The sequence below is a fragment of the Indicator indicator genome, chromosome 27 (assembly GCF_027791375.1).
Source record: "Indicator indicator isolate 239-I01 chromosome 27, UM_Iind_1.1, whole genome shotgun sequence".
Lineage (NCBI taxonomy): Eukaryota > Metazoa > Chordata > Aves > Piciformes > Indicatoridae > Indicator > Indicator indicator.
The window spans coordinates 11,386,390-11,406,162 of NC_072036.1; the positions used below are offsets into that span (position 1 = coordinate 11,386,390).

General features: G+C 41.3%; 1 protein-coding gene across 1 annotated transcript in view; it reads right to left on the bottom strand.

The window, feature by feature from the left end:
* Positions 1-19,773, bottom strand: part of CRYBG1 (crystallin beta-gamma domain containing 1) — a 41,895-nt gene that overhangs the window by 15,373 nt on the left and 6,749 nt on the right. The window contains exons 3-15 of the mRNA XM_054393147.1: positions 18,209-19,673; positions 17,945-18,121; positions 16,462-16,509; positions 16,224-16,342; positions 14,699-14,861; positions 13,619-13,758; positions 10,619-10,745; positions 10,276-10,311; positions 9,489-9,631; positions 9,015-9,141; positions 8,775-8,920; positions 2,753-2,879; positions 2,548-2,580 (exon numbers count right to left, since the gene is read on the bottom strand). Coding sequence (XP_054249122.1) covers positions 2,548-2,580; positions 2,753-2,879; positions 8,775-8,920; positions 9,015-9,141; positions 9,489-9,631; positions 10,276-10,311; positions 10,619-10,745; positions 13,619-13,758; positions 14,699-14,861; positions 16,224-16,342; positions 16,462-16,509; positions 17,945-18,121; positions 18,209-19,673 — 2,851 coding nt within the window. The remainder of the gene's footprint in view (positions 1-2,547; positions 2,581-2,752; positions 2,880-8,774; positions 8,921-9,014; positions 9,142-9,488; positions 9,632-10,275; positions 10,312-10,618; positions 10,746-13,618; positions 13,759-14,698; positions 14,862-16,223; positions 16,343-16,461; positions 16,510-17,944; positions 18,122-18,208; positions 19,674-19,773) is intronic.

Here is a 19,773-nt window from a genome sequence, read left to right on the forward strand (position 1 = left end):
ATTTCTATATAGTAATATATATAATTTAATTTTCAAATTTCAATTCCATTTAATGATTGAATTTAATAGATATCATTTAGAATATTTCTATATAGTAATATATATAATTTAATTTTAAAATTTCAATTCCATTTAATGATTGAATTTAATAGATATCATTTAGAATTTTTTATATATTAATATATATAATTTAATTTTCAAATTTCAATTCCATTTAATGATTGAATTTAATAGATATAATTTAGAATATTTCTATATAGTAATATATATAATTTAATTTTCAAATTTCAATTCCATTTAATGATTGAATTTAATAGATATAATTTAGAATATTTCTATATAGTAATATATATAATTTAATTTTCAAATTTCAATTCCATTTAATGATTGAATTTAATAGATATAATTTAGAATATTTCTATATAGTAATATATATAATTTAATTTTAAAATTTCAATTCCATTTAATGATTGAATTTAATAGATATCATTTAGAATTTTTTATATATTAATATATATAATTTAATTTTCAAATTTCAATTCCATTTAATGATTGAATTTAATAGATATAATTTAGAATATTTCTATATAGTAATATATATAATTTAATTTTCAAATTTCAATTCTATTTAATAATTGAATTTAATAGATATAATTTAGAATATTTCTATATAGTAATATATTAAATTTAATTTTCAAATTTCAATTCTATTTAATAATTTTATTTAATAGAATTTATAATTTTTATCTATATTAATATAAGAGATATAATCTACTTTTCAATTTTCAATTCTATTTAATAATTTTATCTACTATGTAACTTATACTTTTATATATATTAATATAAGATATATAATTTAATTTTTAATTTTCAATTGTATTTAAGAGATATGGTAATTTATTTTTCCATTTTAAATTGTATTTAATAATTAAATTTAATAGATATAGTTTATAATTTTTATATACTAATATATAGAATTTAATTTTTAAATTTCAATTATATCTAATAATTGTATTTAATACATATAATTTTATATGTATTAATATATATAATTTAATTTTCCAATGACATACTCTTCCCACTAAAGGGGAACTCTCTGTCTCTCAGAGCATGAGTGGTGCCCCATCTTGGCACAGCGCTCCAGCAGCATGCCAACAGGCATGGTGTGTGCTGCCAGGGGAGATGGGCTCCATGTGCCTGCTACAGTCCCTGCAGCTCTTGCTCTCTTTAGAGGGTAAGAGAGAATACAGCACCCATACACTTTTGTCCTTCTTAAGAAATAAATAAATAAAAGGAATGGTGAGCAGCAAACCTGCTAATTTGGCTAGAGGGTAATTAACCCTGATGACATAGGAGTCACATTATCACATGCCTACCAGCTGCACTCACCCTGAACAGATACACAGAGTGTGGGCATGCACAGCCTTGCCCAAAGAGGAACGTGCTGACGAGGGATGCAGGCTGTTGACTACAACCACTGCTTCTTTGTTTCCTTAGGATAAGCTCTCAGTAGCCACATAACATAGAGATGCAAATCATTTTTCATGCACATGGCTGGAAACAAGCAGCTTTGAGATCTGTGTTGCCCATAGCTTGTACATTACCCCTATGCAGGAGATCCCAGAGGAGCATACTACTAATTAAGAAAGCAAACCAAGACAGCTAAGACCTTTTCTCCTTGCTTTTTAGTTCCATGACTAAAAAGCATGGAACTAAATGGTTCCGTGAGTATCACCGTTTTGACTGGGGGGGGGAAAAAATAGTAACTTTGTACAAGGACAAACATGACAGGTTCAGAATTATGATAGGATGGTGAAAGCCCCCATTAGCCTCACTCTCAAAGCTACATATTAATATTGGCACATAGGAGGCAATTCAACATAAAATACATTAAGTCCCTGAGCAGACAAGTTCTCCCTGCCATTTCCTCCTCTTAGTTATTGACAAAGGTGGCACTGACTTAAGCACAACTCAGCAGCATTTGTGAGCAAGTGAGATTCCCTTGAAGTACAACCACCATTAACCACTGTTAACCAAAGAGCTAAGTGCAAAAGGAATTAAGTCACAGCTGTAGCATGAACAGCAACCTGGTCTAAGTGGGAGGTGTCCCTGCCCATGGCTGAGGGTTTGAAACTAGATCATCTTCAAGGTCCCTTCCAACCCAAAACATTCTATGAATCTAACGTGTAAAGACTTTGCCTCAGCAACAGAATCCAGGCACCTGGATCTCTGCATAAAGAGGGCTCCAGCTTCTCAGAACAATCACTGATACCCCAAAAGAGCTCACTGGCTGAACCAAAACATTGCCTGTGCCTTGAGACAGTTCTGATGGCAGCTGTGTATTAAGTCTCACCTTCCTTGGGCCTTAATGTGCCTTACTGAAGAGGTTTGGAAAGCAGCCTTCCTTCACCTGCAGCTCTCATTGTCTGACTAGCCAACCAGCTATGCAAATACCTGGGTGCCACACTAGACAAAAAGCCATTTCTTTATTCATGCAGGTCACAGACACTACACAGTGTGTTTCATGCACTTAAAGAAGGATCTTACCTTGACTTTACCCCTCTCGCTTCCAACAATATCCTGTAAAAGTTTGAAGGGGAAAAGAGAGAAAAGAAAAAAAATAAAATGTATTTTATCTGGTGATGAAATAAAGAGCACACAAAAAGTAAATAAACTGCATTTGATAGAAAACAAATAGAGATTCAAATACTTCAGAGAAGCTTGCAAAACCAGTATAAAATTAACTCCTTACCATAATGATAGGTTGAACTGAAGATATTTTGCTGTTCTTTCCCCCCCATGCCTCAATGCTGGGATACAGCCCTTTAGACAGGATGTACTGCTCTCCTGTAAACTCAGGATTCTCATAAGCCACCCACCTAAGGGAGACAGAAGAGAAAGGTAATGGGGAGAGGTCACACTGCTTTTCCAAAACACAGCTGTGGACATTTATTGCTCTCTTAATGTAAGAACAAATGCAAATTTTCTCCCCTCAAGTGCCAACTTGTGATGCTAATAAAATCCTAAGCAAACCCATGGATCTGATACTTCAAACCCCATGCAAATTTCACTTCCTTCACCCTATTATGCCAATATGAATCCTGGAATGGTTTGGGTTGGAAGGGACTTCCAAAGGTCATCAGGGACATATTTCATTACATCAGGTTGCTTAGAGCCTTGTCCAGCCTGACTTTGAATATTTCCAGGGATGGGTCCTCAACTATCTCCCTGGGCAACCTGTTCCAGTGTTTCACTACCCTCATGGTGCAGAACTTATTCCTAATACCCCAGCTCCTGCAGCCTGTCCTTGCAGGAGAGATGCTCCAGCCTCCTGATCATTTTTCTGGCCCTCCTCTGGATCCCCCTCCACCAGGTCCTTCCTTTGTTGAGGGCTCCAGAGCTGGATGCAGTACTCCACATGAGGTCTTAACAGAGCAGGGTAAAGCAGCTGGATCACCTCTCTGCATCTGCTGACCACGCTGCTTTTGATGCAGCCCAGAATGCCACTGGCCTTCTGGGCTGCAAGTGCACACTGTTGGCTCATATCCAGCTTCTCATCCACGAGCACCCCCAGTCCAAGTCCTTTTCTGCAGGGCTGCTCTCTATCTCATCATCCCCCACCCTGTATTGGTTATCTAGGATTGCTCCAACCTAGGTGCAGGACCTTACACCTAACCATCTTCATCTAAACCCACACTGAGCAACTGGATTCTCACAGGCTTACTCCAGAGCCTCTGCAGATGTAAGAAGAGGGCTAACTTCAAGCTGAAATAAAGCTGCATCAACAGGTCTGTGCTGACATTATGAATTCTCCATTACTTGCCCATGGCCAACGTTCAGTGATTCATATTTATCACTCCTCACATCTCTTGGTTTGCCTCAGATATAATCAATTATTCTAACTCGTTATGCACTAATTACTTAAGGCATATTTGAAGGCACACATTTCAAAATCACCTGATATTAATTCATCAAAGAGACACTGGTATGTACAAGAAACTGAGCAGACATCTCCAATGTCTCAGGTGTGTCTCCAGCTGTATGCCACACACACCAGAACTGTGAACCTGGGGGTTCCTGAACTGCAGCAAATGTTCCTTAGATGTCTTGGGTACCAGCACAGGGCATGACAGTTTACTTTGACTGACACCTATGCAAACAAGTGATATCAAGGGACTGATACAACATGCCAGATGCCTCCCAGGAACCTCTTGGTAGCAGTTACTTTGTTTCCCCCAATCTAGAAACAAGCCTGAACACAGAAGTAACCAAGGTGCCTCACTCGCCTGTTCCCGTTAGAATCAAGGGGACTGGAGCACCAGTCTCCTGTGCAAGTCAGCACACACAGTTTCTAGATAGTTTCTGGAGTCAGGACTTACTGGAGAAACACTTCTCCTTCTCCATGTCATTCAGAAGCCCATACAAGCTGCTGAGAGCTGTAACAACGTGAAGGTCAGGCAGCTGAATTCAGCACCAGCTAAACCTGACAGACAAACCTGCTCTCTAGGAAGCAGCAGTGCTTTAATCCAGCTTCATGACTTAAGAGGATGGCCTGGAGAGAGAAGACATCACCTCCATATCTGAGCAAGAGTCACATCCCAGCTGCCAGGCACCACAAAAACTGAAGTACTGCTCTGCAGCATGGTAACAACAATTCTGCCCCAGAGGGAGTGAGTTCTAACACAGCAGTTTTGGTAACCTCTAGCCCTAAAAATTGTTTTAGTAAGGCTGAGCAAGAGCCTCATCCCAGGTTGCTAGCAGGGTGGTGCTGGAGACCTTCACACCTCTGCACCATCCATGCCCCTGGAACCAGAGATGTAGAGAAGGCCATCACTTACATGTTTTTTGCACTGTTACACATAGAGTAGCTTTCCTTTCTTACCATGAGGGTGGTGGAACACTGGAACAGGTTGCCCAGTGAGGTAGTTGAGGCCCCATCCCTGGACATAATCAAGTTGAGGCTTGACAGGGCTCTGAGTAATCTGATCTAGTTGAGGATGTCCCTGCTGACTGCAGAGGGGATTGGACTGGATGACCTTTGGAGGTCCCTTCCAACCTAGACCATTCTATGACTCTGTTAAACGTGGTATCTAGGAAATGCAGTGTCTGGAAGAAGAGCCAAGAAAAGAACCCCCACACAGACAACCTGCCAGGTACCAGCTCTGCCCATGGTTAGCCCAGGATTCATCTTGCCTGTCTATCTTCTAAAACACTGACCATTTCTCATCAGGTATGCTGAGAGAGGCAATCCCCCTTTTGCACTGCTCATTCATTTTAGGGTAGGACAGATTATCTACACCCTGGAAAGACCTCTCTCAGCTGTAGAACATTTACAGACTACCTCCTACAGAATGTAGTAACATTTTCATTCAACTGAATGTCAGAGCTGTAAAGAGTAAGCTTTCAGGCACTCTCTGAGGTCTGAAATAGAAGCCACAATCTTTAAAGCTTTACTACATAGATGCAATAGATTACAAGTGGCCTATACATGCTCATCAGATAGGCCATGAGGGGCACTTGCAGATTTGTAGTAGTATTAATAACAGAAAGGACAAAGTAATAAAATTCTGTTTATAATAAGGAAAGAGAGAAAACAGATTCTTCCTCATCCCCCGTTGTGCTTATGTTTCCTAGTATCCCAGGCACCTGTGAACACCAATTTCCTGAATTCTTGCATGGATTTCTTGAATGCCAGTTTATCTCAGCTCAGAGATGGAAGAAAGCGGAAGCTTTTTCTGCAGTGCTCTCCCACAGGCTCCTGCCCTTTTCAGCTCCTAGTGAGGTTTGTTCCTGTACCTCATGTCTCCTTAGCTTCACCTATGCTACCTTCCCAAGTGCATCTATATTAAATTTACTACCTTCTGGCTCCTGTATGAACAACTCATCACCTAATTTCCTTAATATCACCACCCATATGCACAAAGCAAACAGCCAAATGTGCACTGTGGGCTAATGACTTGAAAATCAGGGGAAACCCAGGCTGATTACAGGACCACAAACACCTATGTGGGAAAAAAAAAAAAACCCAAACAGATCCAGAAAAGCTCTTCCACCAAGTTCCAAAAGGATCAGCTAAAAGACAGAGGCTTTTTCAGTAGTTTTGGCAGAAGTTCAGTGAGGTTATGGATAAAGAAAAGGCATATTTCAAACATGCAGTTCCTGGGATTTTGATGGCCGTTAGATGTAAGCTTGAAGAGCTTTTCAGCAGAGGGGAAATCAAAAGCGTACAACGGTTGATTTTAGTACCTGCTTAAACTTGTGCAGGGTGTTACCTGTTGCTAGTAAATACTTCCATTTTACACTGCTTACAGCTCTGCCAATTTGGAAGGAAACATCAAACACTACTTAAAAGAAGAAAGGCTTCTCTTACTTTCAGGCAGTCCCAAATTCAGGAGAACAAAATTTCCTGGATTTTGTGCTTGGCCAGTCTCTGAAGAATGCTCAAGAGCAAAACATTTTCATTTTTCAGAAGTCAGTCCTCATCACCTGAGGATATCATTTCTTGGGGATGTCTTTACAGTGGGTTTAGCAAAGATGGTTAAAATATTGCTTGGAAACGTCCTTCAGAAACATTATAGCTGGAAATTGTAATACAGCTACTGCTCTGTCACCCCCAAATGGAATATTGACTCCAACAGAGCTGGCTGGCTGCAGCACACAGTTCAGAGATGCAATTCAGCCTAGAACTTGTTGAGTGGCATCTGTGCACTGCTGTGTCAGGCTTTCCTTTCTTTGATATACCCTTTATATTACAGAGCAATCAAGTTAATTATGTGAGCAATATAGATCATCTGTTATCTCCTACTGCAATAACTGCTTAGCCCACATACCTGTAGTTCAAAAATCTCTAGAAAAGGGGGAAAAAAAAATCTAAGAAGCCTTGAACCTTTTTTAAAGTATTTTCAATATGATACCAGGAAGGTCACTTGGAAATATTAGGAAAAGCTTTTACTTTTACACTTCACTATGGCATCACCTACACTGCAGCCCAGGAAATTGCTCAATGGATTATTCATCACTCTATGCCTGATTTCTTGGAAGGAAAGATAGAAAAATTTTCTACCTGCACACAGTTGGTTAGCATTTAAAGTAAAGCATTTTATTCCCAAGCAGAACTCCCCATGAATCATTCAACCTTTCTGACACACTAGCAGTTAGTAAGAACACCACCACAAAACCCCAAACCCTCTTTGGGAAGGAAAAGGTCCTACAAGACTGTCGAGAGCTGAGGGCTAGTCACCTGCTATGAACAATGGAACTAAATGTTTTAAAAGCTTCTTGCTACAAATGACACCATTAAGAGGCTACCAGGTGAGATTAGAGGAGCAGGAGCACAGTCTGCGGGACAGCAGTTTTGTTTGTAATGACTTCTGGCTGCCTTTACCATCAGAGTCACCCTTAATTACTGGAACACTTGAACTCAAGGATGATTCCTATCTCAGCTGCTCAGACACAGCTACACAAAGGACATCATAGGTAACCCACAATTTGTTTCCCAACCTTCAGAGATGACTCTTTCCCCTGAATCTCCCTTGCACATTACAGAAGGCAGGAGGACACAGTGGCTTCAAAGGTCACCAGGCAGAAGGAAAACTGTCGTCACACCATATCCAGATACAAATGAAACCCATTCCTCTGGAATGCACTGAGCTTGGTTCTGCAATCTTTATCCAGACAAAACTTGCAGAGATATTGCACAGATAACACACAGAAAGGTTCAGGGTGTGGCTGGGTAAGGCAGAGCTTTCAGCAAGTCACTTGCATACCAAGCAGGGAGGGAGACTGGATGTCTCATATACTTTTGGTTCCTCTACCTTAAGTAATTTTGTACATTTGGATACTGGACTGCTAATGCTTGCTTCTATTTCCAGAGTACTTTGATGCAGTCTCCTAGGCTGTGAAACTCTATCTGCAATTGATGTACTGAAGAAACCCCAAAAAATCAAACCACAGAATCCTAGAATGGATCAGGTTGGAAGAGACCTTAGAGATCATCTACTCCAACCTCCCTGCCATGGGGAGGGATGCCTCTCAAATTAGACTTGGATGCTCAAGGCCTTCTCCAGCCTCACCTTGAACACCCCGAGGGAGGAGGCAGCCACAACCTCCATGGGAAACCTATTCCAGAGTCTCACCACCCTTGTACTGAAGAACTTCTTCTTAAGATCCAGTCTAAACCTACTCTCCCTCAGCATCAAACCATTCTCCCTTGTCCTGTCTCTAGACACCCTTATGAAAAATCCCTTTTCAGCCTTCCTTCCTTCAGCGTTGAAAGACAGCTCCGAAGACCCCCCAGAGTCTTCTCCTCTCCAGGCTGAACAACCCCAGCTCCCTCAGCCTGTCCTCACAGCAGAGGTGTTCAGCCCTTGGACAGCAAAGCCGATGGACTTACCAGCTGTGTGTGACAACACATGGCATGAAGTATGAGCTGTTAATGGCCATGCCAAAGCAAAGTTTTGGGAACCACTGTGCTAAAAAAAAGAACCCAATATTCCAGAGCAGAGCAGAGGGGGAGAAGAACCTTTCTTCTCACCACACTCCTCTACTGCACCCCAGGATGTAAGCCAATAGCTGATCTTCTTATGAGAAGAAAACTGTTTTTCAGCACACACTCAGACAAACTTGACTGGTCACATTCTGCAGTGAAGGGCAGAAAAATGTTACCTGAAGACTGCACACTGACATGAGGAGTGAAAGTGCTGAAAAACCTCTGCAAACACTGTCAAATTCTCCAAAGAACAGCACATTGAACAGCAATTAACAGCATCACTCACACGCCACTCAGCACGTTTATAGACTGAGTCCTCAGCCCGTATCCAGTGTCTTTCAAATTGGAGATGATTCCTAATACATTGATGTTGGAACCCTTGGATCCAAAGTCTTTTTCACTGTACATTATCATGTGGGAGCTGCTGAAATCCTGTTTAAAACAAAGAGAAGCATCATCAGGAAAATGCAACAGGTCCCCTCTGGGTGCACTCAGGAGATGCCCGCTCCCTCTTCTTTCAACTCACGCCGAGGATGGGTCGCAGGGACTGCAGCTTTTCATCATAGCCACCCCAGTCTCTCCAGTCCTGATATGCTCCTTCTTCCAGCAGGTACTGGTGGCCTTCAAACCCAGGCTTCTCATAAGCAACCCAACTAAACAACAACAACAACAACAACAGAGCCTGTGTGTGAAAATGGTGGTTTGAAGGCTATGCCTTTAATTTCTTTTCAGAGTTGGAGCAGAAAAGTAAAAGAATGCAAATAAGTCACAATTGGATGTAAGAAAGCAAAATACCCCCCCACCCCCTGTTGTTATGGAGCAGATACAGATGTGTGACATTTGTTCTCTTGCACATTTAACCCAGGCATGTATCTTACACCCAAAAAACTAGGAAAAGAGAGAAAATAAATGGGCACTGAATACGTTCACTGCTTTTCCAGCCTATGGAGTCATCACTTCAAGGGAAGGGGTAATATTGCTGGTATTTTCCCACACTTACACTCCTCCTAGTACTTTCAAGGATCCCACTGATGCAAGTGGAAGTCTTGTTTTTTCTTCTGATTCTTTGTCATCAAGCATAAGGATCTCTGATTCTATTTCCACATGCCTCCCTTCAAATAAAGGCTTCTCATAAACAATGACCTGTAGGAGAAATGAAGTTAAAAAAAAAAAACAGAGAGAGTTGCAGAGAGCATGATAGATTCTGATGAGTTTATTTTTGCATGGGCACATAGAAGGTGAAGGCAAGACTATAAAACTAATTAGTAGGACCTCACTGTTCTCTCCAAGAGGTCTTTCCCTTAGAAAGGCAACATGAGGGTTTGAATGTTCAATGTCCATCTGCTGTTCATACTGGCATGTAAAGATTCATAGAACGGTTTGGGTTGGAAGGGATCTTAGAGATCATCCAGTTCCAACCTCCTGCCATGGGCAGGGACACCTTCCACCAGCCCAGGTTGCTCAAGACCTCATCCAGCCTGGCCTTGAACACCACCAGGGAGGAAGCATCCACAACCTCCCTGGGCAACCTGTTGCAGTGTCTCACCACTCTCACTGTAAAGAATTTCTTTCTAATATTCAGTCTAAACCTCTCCACTCCCAGCTTCAATCCATGTGATGGATACATAAACGTGACACAAGTTGCAGTTTCATGCTGTGGTCACATACAGCAGGACCAGCCACTAGCCACCAGCAGGTGGTTCCCAGTCAAGATCTATTTATCTACCCATGTACATTGCATGTGTTAAAAAATACCTTTGGACAATCAAATAAATATTGACTTTTACCTTTGGCTCTCCACTGAATTCAACTTTGCGACCACCCTGTTAAAAAAAAAAAAAAAAAGGCAAAAGAAAAGGGGAAAAAAGTAAGTTGTCTGTACTTAGACAATTTATATGCAACTACAACTCTTCACAAAAAGACAGAATTAAGGTGAAACTCTCCTTGAAGAACATGAGTGAAAATAAGGAGGCAGAAATGGATACAATCATATGCTGAAAGTTCAAGAGTTTTATAGGCTGAAACATTTGGGTTTTAAAGAGTTTCCTTTTAGTGAGCCTTGAAAAAACACAACCACTTGAACACAAGCATAGATCATGGAACTTGCGAATCATAACAACAGTATTTTACCATTTTCAAGGGCCTCATGGACCTGATGTAGGCTTCCTTCTTCTCCCAGAATGCCAAATTAGGATATTCACCAGGCTCCAACATTAAAGGGACCCCCTGGAAACCAGGTTCTTCATAAATTAGCCATCTGAAAGAAGAGGGGTGGGAGGAGGAAAGCAAGAGATAAAAACCTCCAGAACATTTCTGAACAGTGAAAAACAAGACAATATGGTTACTTTAACTAAAGACATCACTGCACCCCTAATAAAACTTTGTTTCATTACTGTCAAAATTGCCAGCTACAAGCTGGCATCTGCCTGTGCAGGAACCAGTAACAGAAGTGTTTTGTTTCAACAGGCTGGGAAAAAAAGTTAATCAGTGCAATGAACACACAGGTAAGGATTTGACTCTGTCTTATCTGAAGGCAATCCAAAGTTTGGACTGAAGTTTCAAGGCTGAAGTAAGTTTCAAGTCTTATTTTTATTCTAGAAATATCCTGCATCAGAAATAAGAGTGGCCAACAGGACTAGAGAGGTGACTGTCCCCCTGTAATCAGCACTGGTGAAACCACACCTTGAATACTGCCTTCAGTTTTGGGCCCCTCACTGCAAGACATCGAGGTGCTGGAATGCATGCAAAAGAGCAGTGAGGTTGGTTAAGGGCCTGGAGAACAAGTCCTGTGAGCAGCAGCTGAGGAAACTGGGGTTGTTCAGCCTGCAGAAAAAAGCAGGGTGAGGGGAGACCTCATTGCTCTCTACAGCTCCCTGAAAGGAGGCTGGAGCCAGGTGGGGGTCAGCCTCTTCTCCCAAGGAACAAGCAATAGTACAAAAGGAAAAAGACTCAAGTTGCAGAAGGGGAAGTTTACAGTGGACACTGAGGAAAAACTTCTTCACTAGAAGGGCTGCCAAGCACTGGAACAGGCTGCCCAGGGAAGCAATGGAGTCACCATCTCTGGAGGTGTCTAGACAATGTGAAGATGTGATGCTGAGGGACATGGTTTAGTGGTGGCCTTGGTAGTGCTAGGTTAGTGCTTGGACAATGATCTTAAAAGTCTTTTCCAACCTAAATGATTCTGTGATTCTAACTTCACTGCAAGAATTTAAACAGATGGAAGACCAAAGAGGCAGCACAATCAGAAGATAAAGGTGCACTGACTCATTTTTATTGGCAGCTCTTAGTAAACAACAATTAAGCATGAACACTGGGAAACTTTAAGATGATACAACCACACCCACACAGCAAGGTTACTCAGAATCACAGCCTCCCTCAACTGCCAGTAAAGTTGACTGTGCCATGCCTATAAACTAGAAGAAAGAAAAAAACCCTGCAGCAAGCAAAAAAAGCAGCAGCAATTTACTGACTTTCTCATGCAAGCAAGTGGCAGAAGCAACTTCCTTCTACACTGGACTAATGAACTGACATTTGAAGAAGATTATTTTTCAGCTCTCTGTTTCGCTTTCTGGTGCAAATATTAGTCTGCTTTCCTTCAAGGGATCCAAATGCAGGACAAAGAAATTAAGGCTGTAAGAGTTCACACAGATTTAGTGCAAAAAAAAAAAAAAAAAAAAAAAAGAGGTTGTCCCACTGAAGCAAATTAAGAAGCAGTCTGAAGTCTGAGAGATGTGCCCAGGCTCTGCTGCCCTTCCAAACATTTTGTCATTTCACTATTCACAGAAAAGTTTTAAGTGAGGGATAGAGATAAGGTGAAGAGGTAGATGGAGTTAATTACTAATCAACCTCCAGATAATACCTGATTTCATTACTGTTGGCAGACATGTCATTTGGATTAAGCTTGCAGTTCAACAGAAATAACCTGTCAGAGAACCAACTACTTCAACATCTTAAAATTCCCCTGTATACCTGAGTGCTTCCTTTTTACCCCAAACCAAGGTGTAAAGATTTAATCAGAAAAAATACCCTTCAGCTAGCAACTCAAATGCCCCATCTATCCTGTGGGCACATCTGAATACAAGTTTGCAGTGGTATCTAACTCTTGTCTGCAGCTGGGCAGTTTTTGATAGCTAAATAGACCACCTGCAGTGAAGCAAAAGCTATCAGTACCCAAACACAACACAGCCAACAGGTACCAACCAAGGTCTGTATACCCTGTAAAAGGTTCTGCAGGACCTAACATCATTGAAAGTGGCTCCATTCTCTCACTTTTTCCAAAAGAAGCCTCCCTTTTCTGCATATTTTCCCCAGGACCCCTTTGAGACATGTTTTCAGTACCAATTTAGTTTCAGTTTGTTATTAAATTTCAGTTTGTTATTACAACTACCACTGGCACAGCATCTTGGCCTCCTTTCTCATCAAAACTTACTTAGTTCATGACATTACACTCCTGACTCAGATGGAGAGAGATTTTCAGGTGATACACACGTTCTAAACATCACCACTGACACACTGTGAAATACAAGAATGCTTTCCAGTGTTCACACATGACATTAAGCCTTATTTTGTAGCACAAAGGCTTGAGAATGTCCTTTGAGTACAATGATTTCAAGTTCACACACAGATTCACAAATTGCACTGGGTTGGAAGGAACCCTCAAAGCTCATCTTGTCCAACCTCCCTGCAGTGAGGCATGGACACCTCCAATTAGATCAGGCTGCCCAGGGACACATCAAGTCTGATCTTGAATGTCTCCAATTTAGAGCAAAGCAAGGAGGAAACATGATCCTATCATAACAGCTCATGGCACTGCTCTCATTTATGATAGGTTTGCCTGAAGGAGAAAGAGCAGGAGAGGCAAACTCATTCTTTTGCTACAAATACACGAGAATCACTCTCTTTGCTACGTGCAAGCAGAATTCAAACTAGCTCTAGCAAAACATTTTTAAGAGGTCAGCCTTTCCAAGGGTGCAGCATTACAATGATGTCCTAATGATGCTGTCAACGAGGAGCACCAAAATATAGGACCAGGGTAAACACAGCCTGCTCGCATGTCTGACAGGTGTAACTCATGGCTTAGAGCAAATTCCTTTCATAGCAGCACACGCTCACACAGAGCTACATACTCACATGCCCCAGTGCACTTTGATTGAACAAGTCTTCTGAGTGGTGCCAAACACCCCTGTTTCCTCAGTGTCATCAAAAAAGGAAGTCACAACTCCCAGCCCTTCCGCTTCTGTGTACAAATCAATTCGACAAACTCTGTAATCCTGAAAAAACGAAGATGGCCATCATCACTCCACCTCTGCTGCCACTTCTGTAATTATTGTACACAACCAAACACATTTTGAAACTGTTTCCCCCCCATTCCCCAATTGCTACTTCTGTTGGATGCCCATAATAAAAGCCTAACTAGGCCAGCTTGCCTTTGGACCGAGACGTTCACTCACAGTCAGCATTTACACTGTTTACATTCTGCCATCTGCATCTTCTTTCCTCAGTTAAGATCTCCTCTAGCAAATTAAACCCCAAGATAACACCAAGCAAGCCATTCTTGAAGAGAACAGTTTAATCAAGAATTGTAGTTGCAAGCCACACATATTCCTCCTTTTTCCTTTCAAATAACTTCATCGCTCACTCTTGGGTTTGGCAACATGCAAAGGCAGCTACTTAAGGATAGGTTAAAAATGCATGCAGGAAGGCTCTTCCACCACGTGTGAAAGCAGCTCCCTGGTAAGTCTGTGCATATGGGGCTATTTTTTGAGGATCAAACAAGGTTTGGTAGGTGACACTAAAGCTCGAGTTGAGCATAAATTTGGTTTATATTGAATAATCAAAAGGGAAAACCAGTACGTCTTTTGAAAACATGAGTCTGTGGAATTACTGAAGGGTTTTTGGGATGTTTGTTACCCTGAGACACTGACCAGGCTACAAAACATATGCTCTACATATCACTTTGAAGGCTATTCTAACAAAACCCACACAGTTTTTTCCCTGCCCCTTCCTTCCAGTGGATGTTTGCATAACCCCCACTGTGCAAACCCCCCACACTTATTTTGTGATTAAACAAGAAATTGAACATGGAAGACTCTTTCACACATTTACAACTCATGTTACACTTGTGTCCTAATGCACCAATCACACTTGGGATCAGTAAACATCACCTAACATTAAGACCTATGCAAAATGTTCTTTACTTCTACTACTTGCCTTAACAACATGTCTTATTGATCCAATCACTGCAGGCTGTGGGGATTTGCATTCATTTTCCTCTTCAGAAGTACCTGTGCCCCAAATATCTGGGAGCTCCAGCTCTCCTTCTTCCAGGGGAATAGAGGGGCCTTCAAAATTTGGTTTCTCATAGAGTATCCAGCTTAAAAGAAAAATGCCTCATTTTTAATGGTGCTTTAGCAAGTGTGGTTTGCAAAACTCATGTTCCCATTTAACAAATCCTTTCATAAGTAGTGTTTCCAGACCCTTCCAGCCACCCCAATAGAGCTTCTTTGCCCAGCAGAGCTGATTCAAGCCATTTCTGGTCTCTCTGAGACCTTTTAAAGCAATGCTAAACACAAAGATGCCTACTGCTGACTTTGTAATTGAATCAGAAACTTCTCCACCTTTTCAAATTGATGATTTGGGGCAGCAAGACACCTGTCTATGGACACCAAAGTTTGCATGAGATGCTAATCAGAACCTATCTGCAGGTCAGAAAACGTTGACACTGCAGATTGCTGTGTCATGTATAAACAGAGAAGCTACTTGGATCCTTTGAATCACAGCCTGAAGTTCCACAGGGGCTGGAATAGGTGTGCCAAAGGATGATAGGAATGCTCAGAGGACAAGCACAACTTTGTTTTTAATGACAGGTTTGAACATAGAGCTAGATAAAAACTCTATCTGCAAATATAAAAACCTCTCCTGGAGATCTCTGTTGAAGAGGGGTTAGGAAAAACCCCAGTCCCCTAGGTTCATGCTGGAAAAGAAGACTTCCTTCACACAGATGGATTTTCATTCAAGTTTTCTGAAACTAAACAGCAATCAGTGTGCTCCCCACTACCTCCTACTGCAGCTAGCCCTTGCTTCTGCAGCTTACTATCAGATCATTTGAGAACCTGCTGGTTGGCCATGTTATAGCCTGCCCATAACTTAAACTTGCCACACTCTCCACATGAATAATGGCTGTTCTGCTAAGGCTATGAAGAATGTAGGAGATTAACTGCCTTGAATTACTCTTAGGCAATCTAGCTTGTAGAGAAAAATTCCCTCCAGAATCAGGGAGAATTACCAGAGAAGCAGCTGATTATCTCTACAGTACCACCTTATTGCTTTGGGTATGGAATTCATCTTCTGCATCCAAACCCATGTCAGACCTGGCTTTAAATTCCTCTGTTAGACTTTTAGTCAATCCAAATACTATGCAAAAAGGGGAGAGGAATCAAAGGGCAGCACAGCCAGGTAGAATCTTCAGTTCACCCTGTGCCTGATGAAATGATGCATCCCTCCAGATGCTAACATCTTGTCAGATGGAGCTCCCAGATGCTAAGATGCTTCTCAGCAAAGGAAGCTTAATGGCCCAGAACATCCTACTGCAGAGGCAAAATGCCACATTTCTTGCTCACAGGTGTCTACACTGCACTGCCATTTGCAAGCCAGGCTTATTGTCAACTGCATGCTGGTTCTGCTTCAAAAGATTCTTGGACAGACCAATGACAAAGAGTAAAAGTCTATGTCTTACCATCCTCTGATGACTTTGACTAAAATTGTTGGTGACAGAACCCAAGAACTGCAATCCAGAACATCATGGAAAACTTCAATACCATTTTTTTGGCAGTCTGATTCACAGTATATCACCAGCTGTTTGAAAAAAAGACAAACAACAAAAAAACCCAAAACAAACACCAACAAGATGTAATTCTGTATTGCTATGAGTTCAGTATAGAGAAGAGTAGTGAAGATAATGAAACTGATCTCACCTTGCCAGGCCTGGGATTGATTTTACTTTGTCCATTTCTTGAAAGTGCCTAATAGACAGTGGGGAGATAAAAGTCACCATAACAAAACCAAACCAAACCCAACCCCAAACCAAAAACGTAGTCAATAAAGATGCTCAACTATAAAAAAGAACCAGAGCTAGTGAAAGAAAATCAAATTTAGCCTGCATAGTAGAAAGCTGTTAACGCTTCAACTACTCACACTTACTGCTTCAATTCCTTCTTCCTGAAGAGCAATAGATGTACAAATTAACACTTTTTTTTTTGTTTTCAAACTCTGAATTAGCATCACATTGAAGCCAACTCAGACTTGAAAAGCTTCAAAATCCTTCTATCAGCTTCCTCTATGTATTCCAGGAATTTTATAGCAAAAGGACTACTTTAAAAGCTGCCATAACAAAATACACACTACAATGATGAAGATACTGATGAAAGTTTTAATATCTGCTAACCATAAGGGAGGAAATAATTCTGAAGGAACATAAAGACAGGAGGCAAGATAGCATATACATGTATGAATTAACTAGTGGAATCCAAGTGGTGCTGAACACCTTGGAGCAAGAGAGGTTTCCCTAAAATGTGTGAGGCTGTGTGATAAGTAATAGCCTAAAAAAAGCTGAGAACAAAGAAAGCACATGGAGGTATCCAAAATCTAAACCAATGCTGTAGCCAGTGGTAAATTACATGACACAGAATATGTGGGAAAGTTGTGGTTGCATCACGTCATCCTAAAACAAATAAAGCAAGCCTTGCAATTATGTGTTCAGTTTCCTAACAAGGGCAGGACTACTCATTCTAGAACAGGGTCCTGGTCTCCTAGGAACTATTCATACAAAAACCCAACCAAACCCCCCAAATAAACATCTTCTAAATATGTTAAAGCCTAAGGTAACCAGCAACATGTGCAAGGGACTGAGGAGAACAGATTAATCAGCACCCAGGACAGGCAGTGGTCTCAGGACAGAGCTCCTAACCACCATCAGATTATTGTAGGCATCATCAAGACATGTTGAAGCATGACTGGGTTTTTTTTTCAGCCTGTGCTTCAATTCCAGTTAGAACTTGTACTGTGTTTTAAGGAATGCCACAGTCATTGTTTCGGGCTGTCCTTACTCTTTTCCTTCACATTACCCATTAGCCATTGCATCATCATTTCTTAGTGGAAGATGCACAGTAGGTATGCATCACACAAACATTCTCAGTGCCTAACTTGAGCAAGACATTTCAGGACCAACAATAGTGCTGCACAAGTACTGGGACTCTTTGGAGCCTAGTGGGCTTCCCTGAAGAGCATCCTGTGTGTACACACCCCCTTGCCATGCCAGGCCTCTACACCCAGCTGTGCCATCCCTATTTGTATGTCCCTGAAAGGGGAAGCAAAGCAAAATGATGTATGTGCAGCATCTACAGAAAATATAGAAGCTGGATAAATTTCCAGGCAGATTTTAAACAAAGCAATACTTACATCCACATCTAATAAACCAGTGGGGACATTTGATTCATATCTGCTTGTCCCTAACCAGCTGGAAAAGCTTTTCTCGGGGTTCCCATAGCTGGGCATCTGTAAACTGAGCTCGTTTGTGGCACTATCTGCTTGCATGTACTTCTCCACAAAACCTGGGAACTTCATATCTGAAAGAGACTGAATTGCAAAAAAATCAAAATTAACAGTCATTCAGCAGGCAGCAGAAATGTTATATGGCTGCATTTAATGAATTATCTTTATTACCTCAGGCTTTTGAGGCATGCCAAATGGCCCAGAAGCATCCTGCTGCAAAGGAGGCAACCCTGAGGAGTCGGTTGCAAAAGCTGCTGGGGTGTTATTTACTGAGGTGACAGAGGGATTAAAAAACTTTTCTTTAGATGTAGAAGAGAGCAAGCTTGAGAACAGGGAGCTTTTTTCAAGGCGGGATCTCTTGATTTCCCCATCTGTGCCATCAAAGGTCTCTTTCCCATTCATTTCCTGAGCAAAGGCAGGTTCCTCTCTGGTGCATGACTGCAGGGCTTTGAATATGATGCTCTGCTCTGTCGATGCACGCTTGGGCCTGACTCTGGCTATCGTTTCCAGGCTTTGCAGTTTAATTTGTTGGGCTGGTAACAGATCCTGAGCTTTTTCCCTTCTCAGTCCCAAGCCAAAAGTAAACACACTAGGATCAAATACTTTCTCCAAGTTGTCTTCATGGATGGGAGGCATTGCGAAGTGGGGTGCTGGGGACTTGGGAAGCTTTGATCTCTTCTTTTTCTGGGGTAAGCACACAGAGCTGTCCAAGTTTTTGATTGTTTCAGCAAACTTCTTCATGTCAGATGGGGAGTCAAAAACGCTGTCCTCTTCAGCAGATCCATTGCAAGTTCTGCCTGGGCTCTGCTGTGCATTGATGTTGTGCTCTGCTATCAATACGCTGTCTGGACTGCTGTCATCGTACTGCAGTGCTGCAAAGCTCAAATTTCCTGGCTTTGCCTTTTTATCTCCATTTTCCATCTTCTTAAGGTCTGACATAGAAGCCTGATGAGACGGTAGAGGGTATTTATCATCACTGGAAGGCAATAAAACCTCTGTGTTTGGCAGCATCCTTTCCTCATTGTTGTGGAGCTCTGGGCTTGTGTTATTTCTTTGGTAGGAACTATCCTGAGTGTTTTCACTTTTACTGGGCAAGTGCAAAGATGGTTTAAAAGGTGAGCTTTCTTTTTTGGCTGTGATTAACTCTTGATCAAGCTGCTTCAGAGAAACACTACCAGCATCAGTTTTGCTGTTTTGGTTAAAAAGGGATATTGCAGCTTTCACTTTAAGTTCTGTTGTCTTCCCAATATCTTCATAGGAGGCAGAGCTGTCTTCATGTCTGCCTTTTAATTCTACAGCGCTTTCTTTCTCTGCTGTGCCATTCTCAAATAGCTTCTGGCGACTGTTTTGCTTAGTTAAGGTTTTATCAGGCTGCTCACTCTCCTTAGGCTGTTTTCCAAACTTCAGCTTTGCTCGACCAACAAATGTGTTCGGTACAATGCTAGTTTTTGAAGCAGGGATGTCACCAGGCCTCTGGCTTTGGTTAGCACATTTATTCTCAAACAAGGAAATTTTGTTGGCAATGTTGTTGTTGGTTTTATTAACTGGTTTTTCAAGAGTATCCTGCTCACTTTCTAAATTTTCTTGATTTGTAGATGCTTTAAAATTCAGCTCTATGTTCTTCGGTTTGGCTGGACTACAGGAAGCAAAGTGACAACAGAGTTACATCTTTGGTTAAGTTTGAAAGGCCTTGTAACTATTTTCAAACAAATTTTCATTACAATGAAATTTTCCAT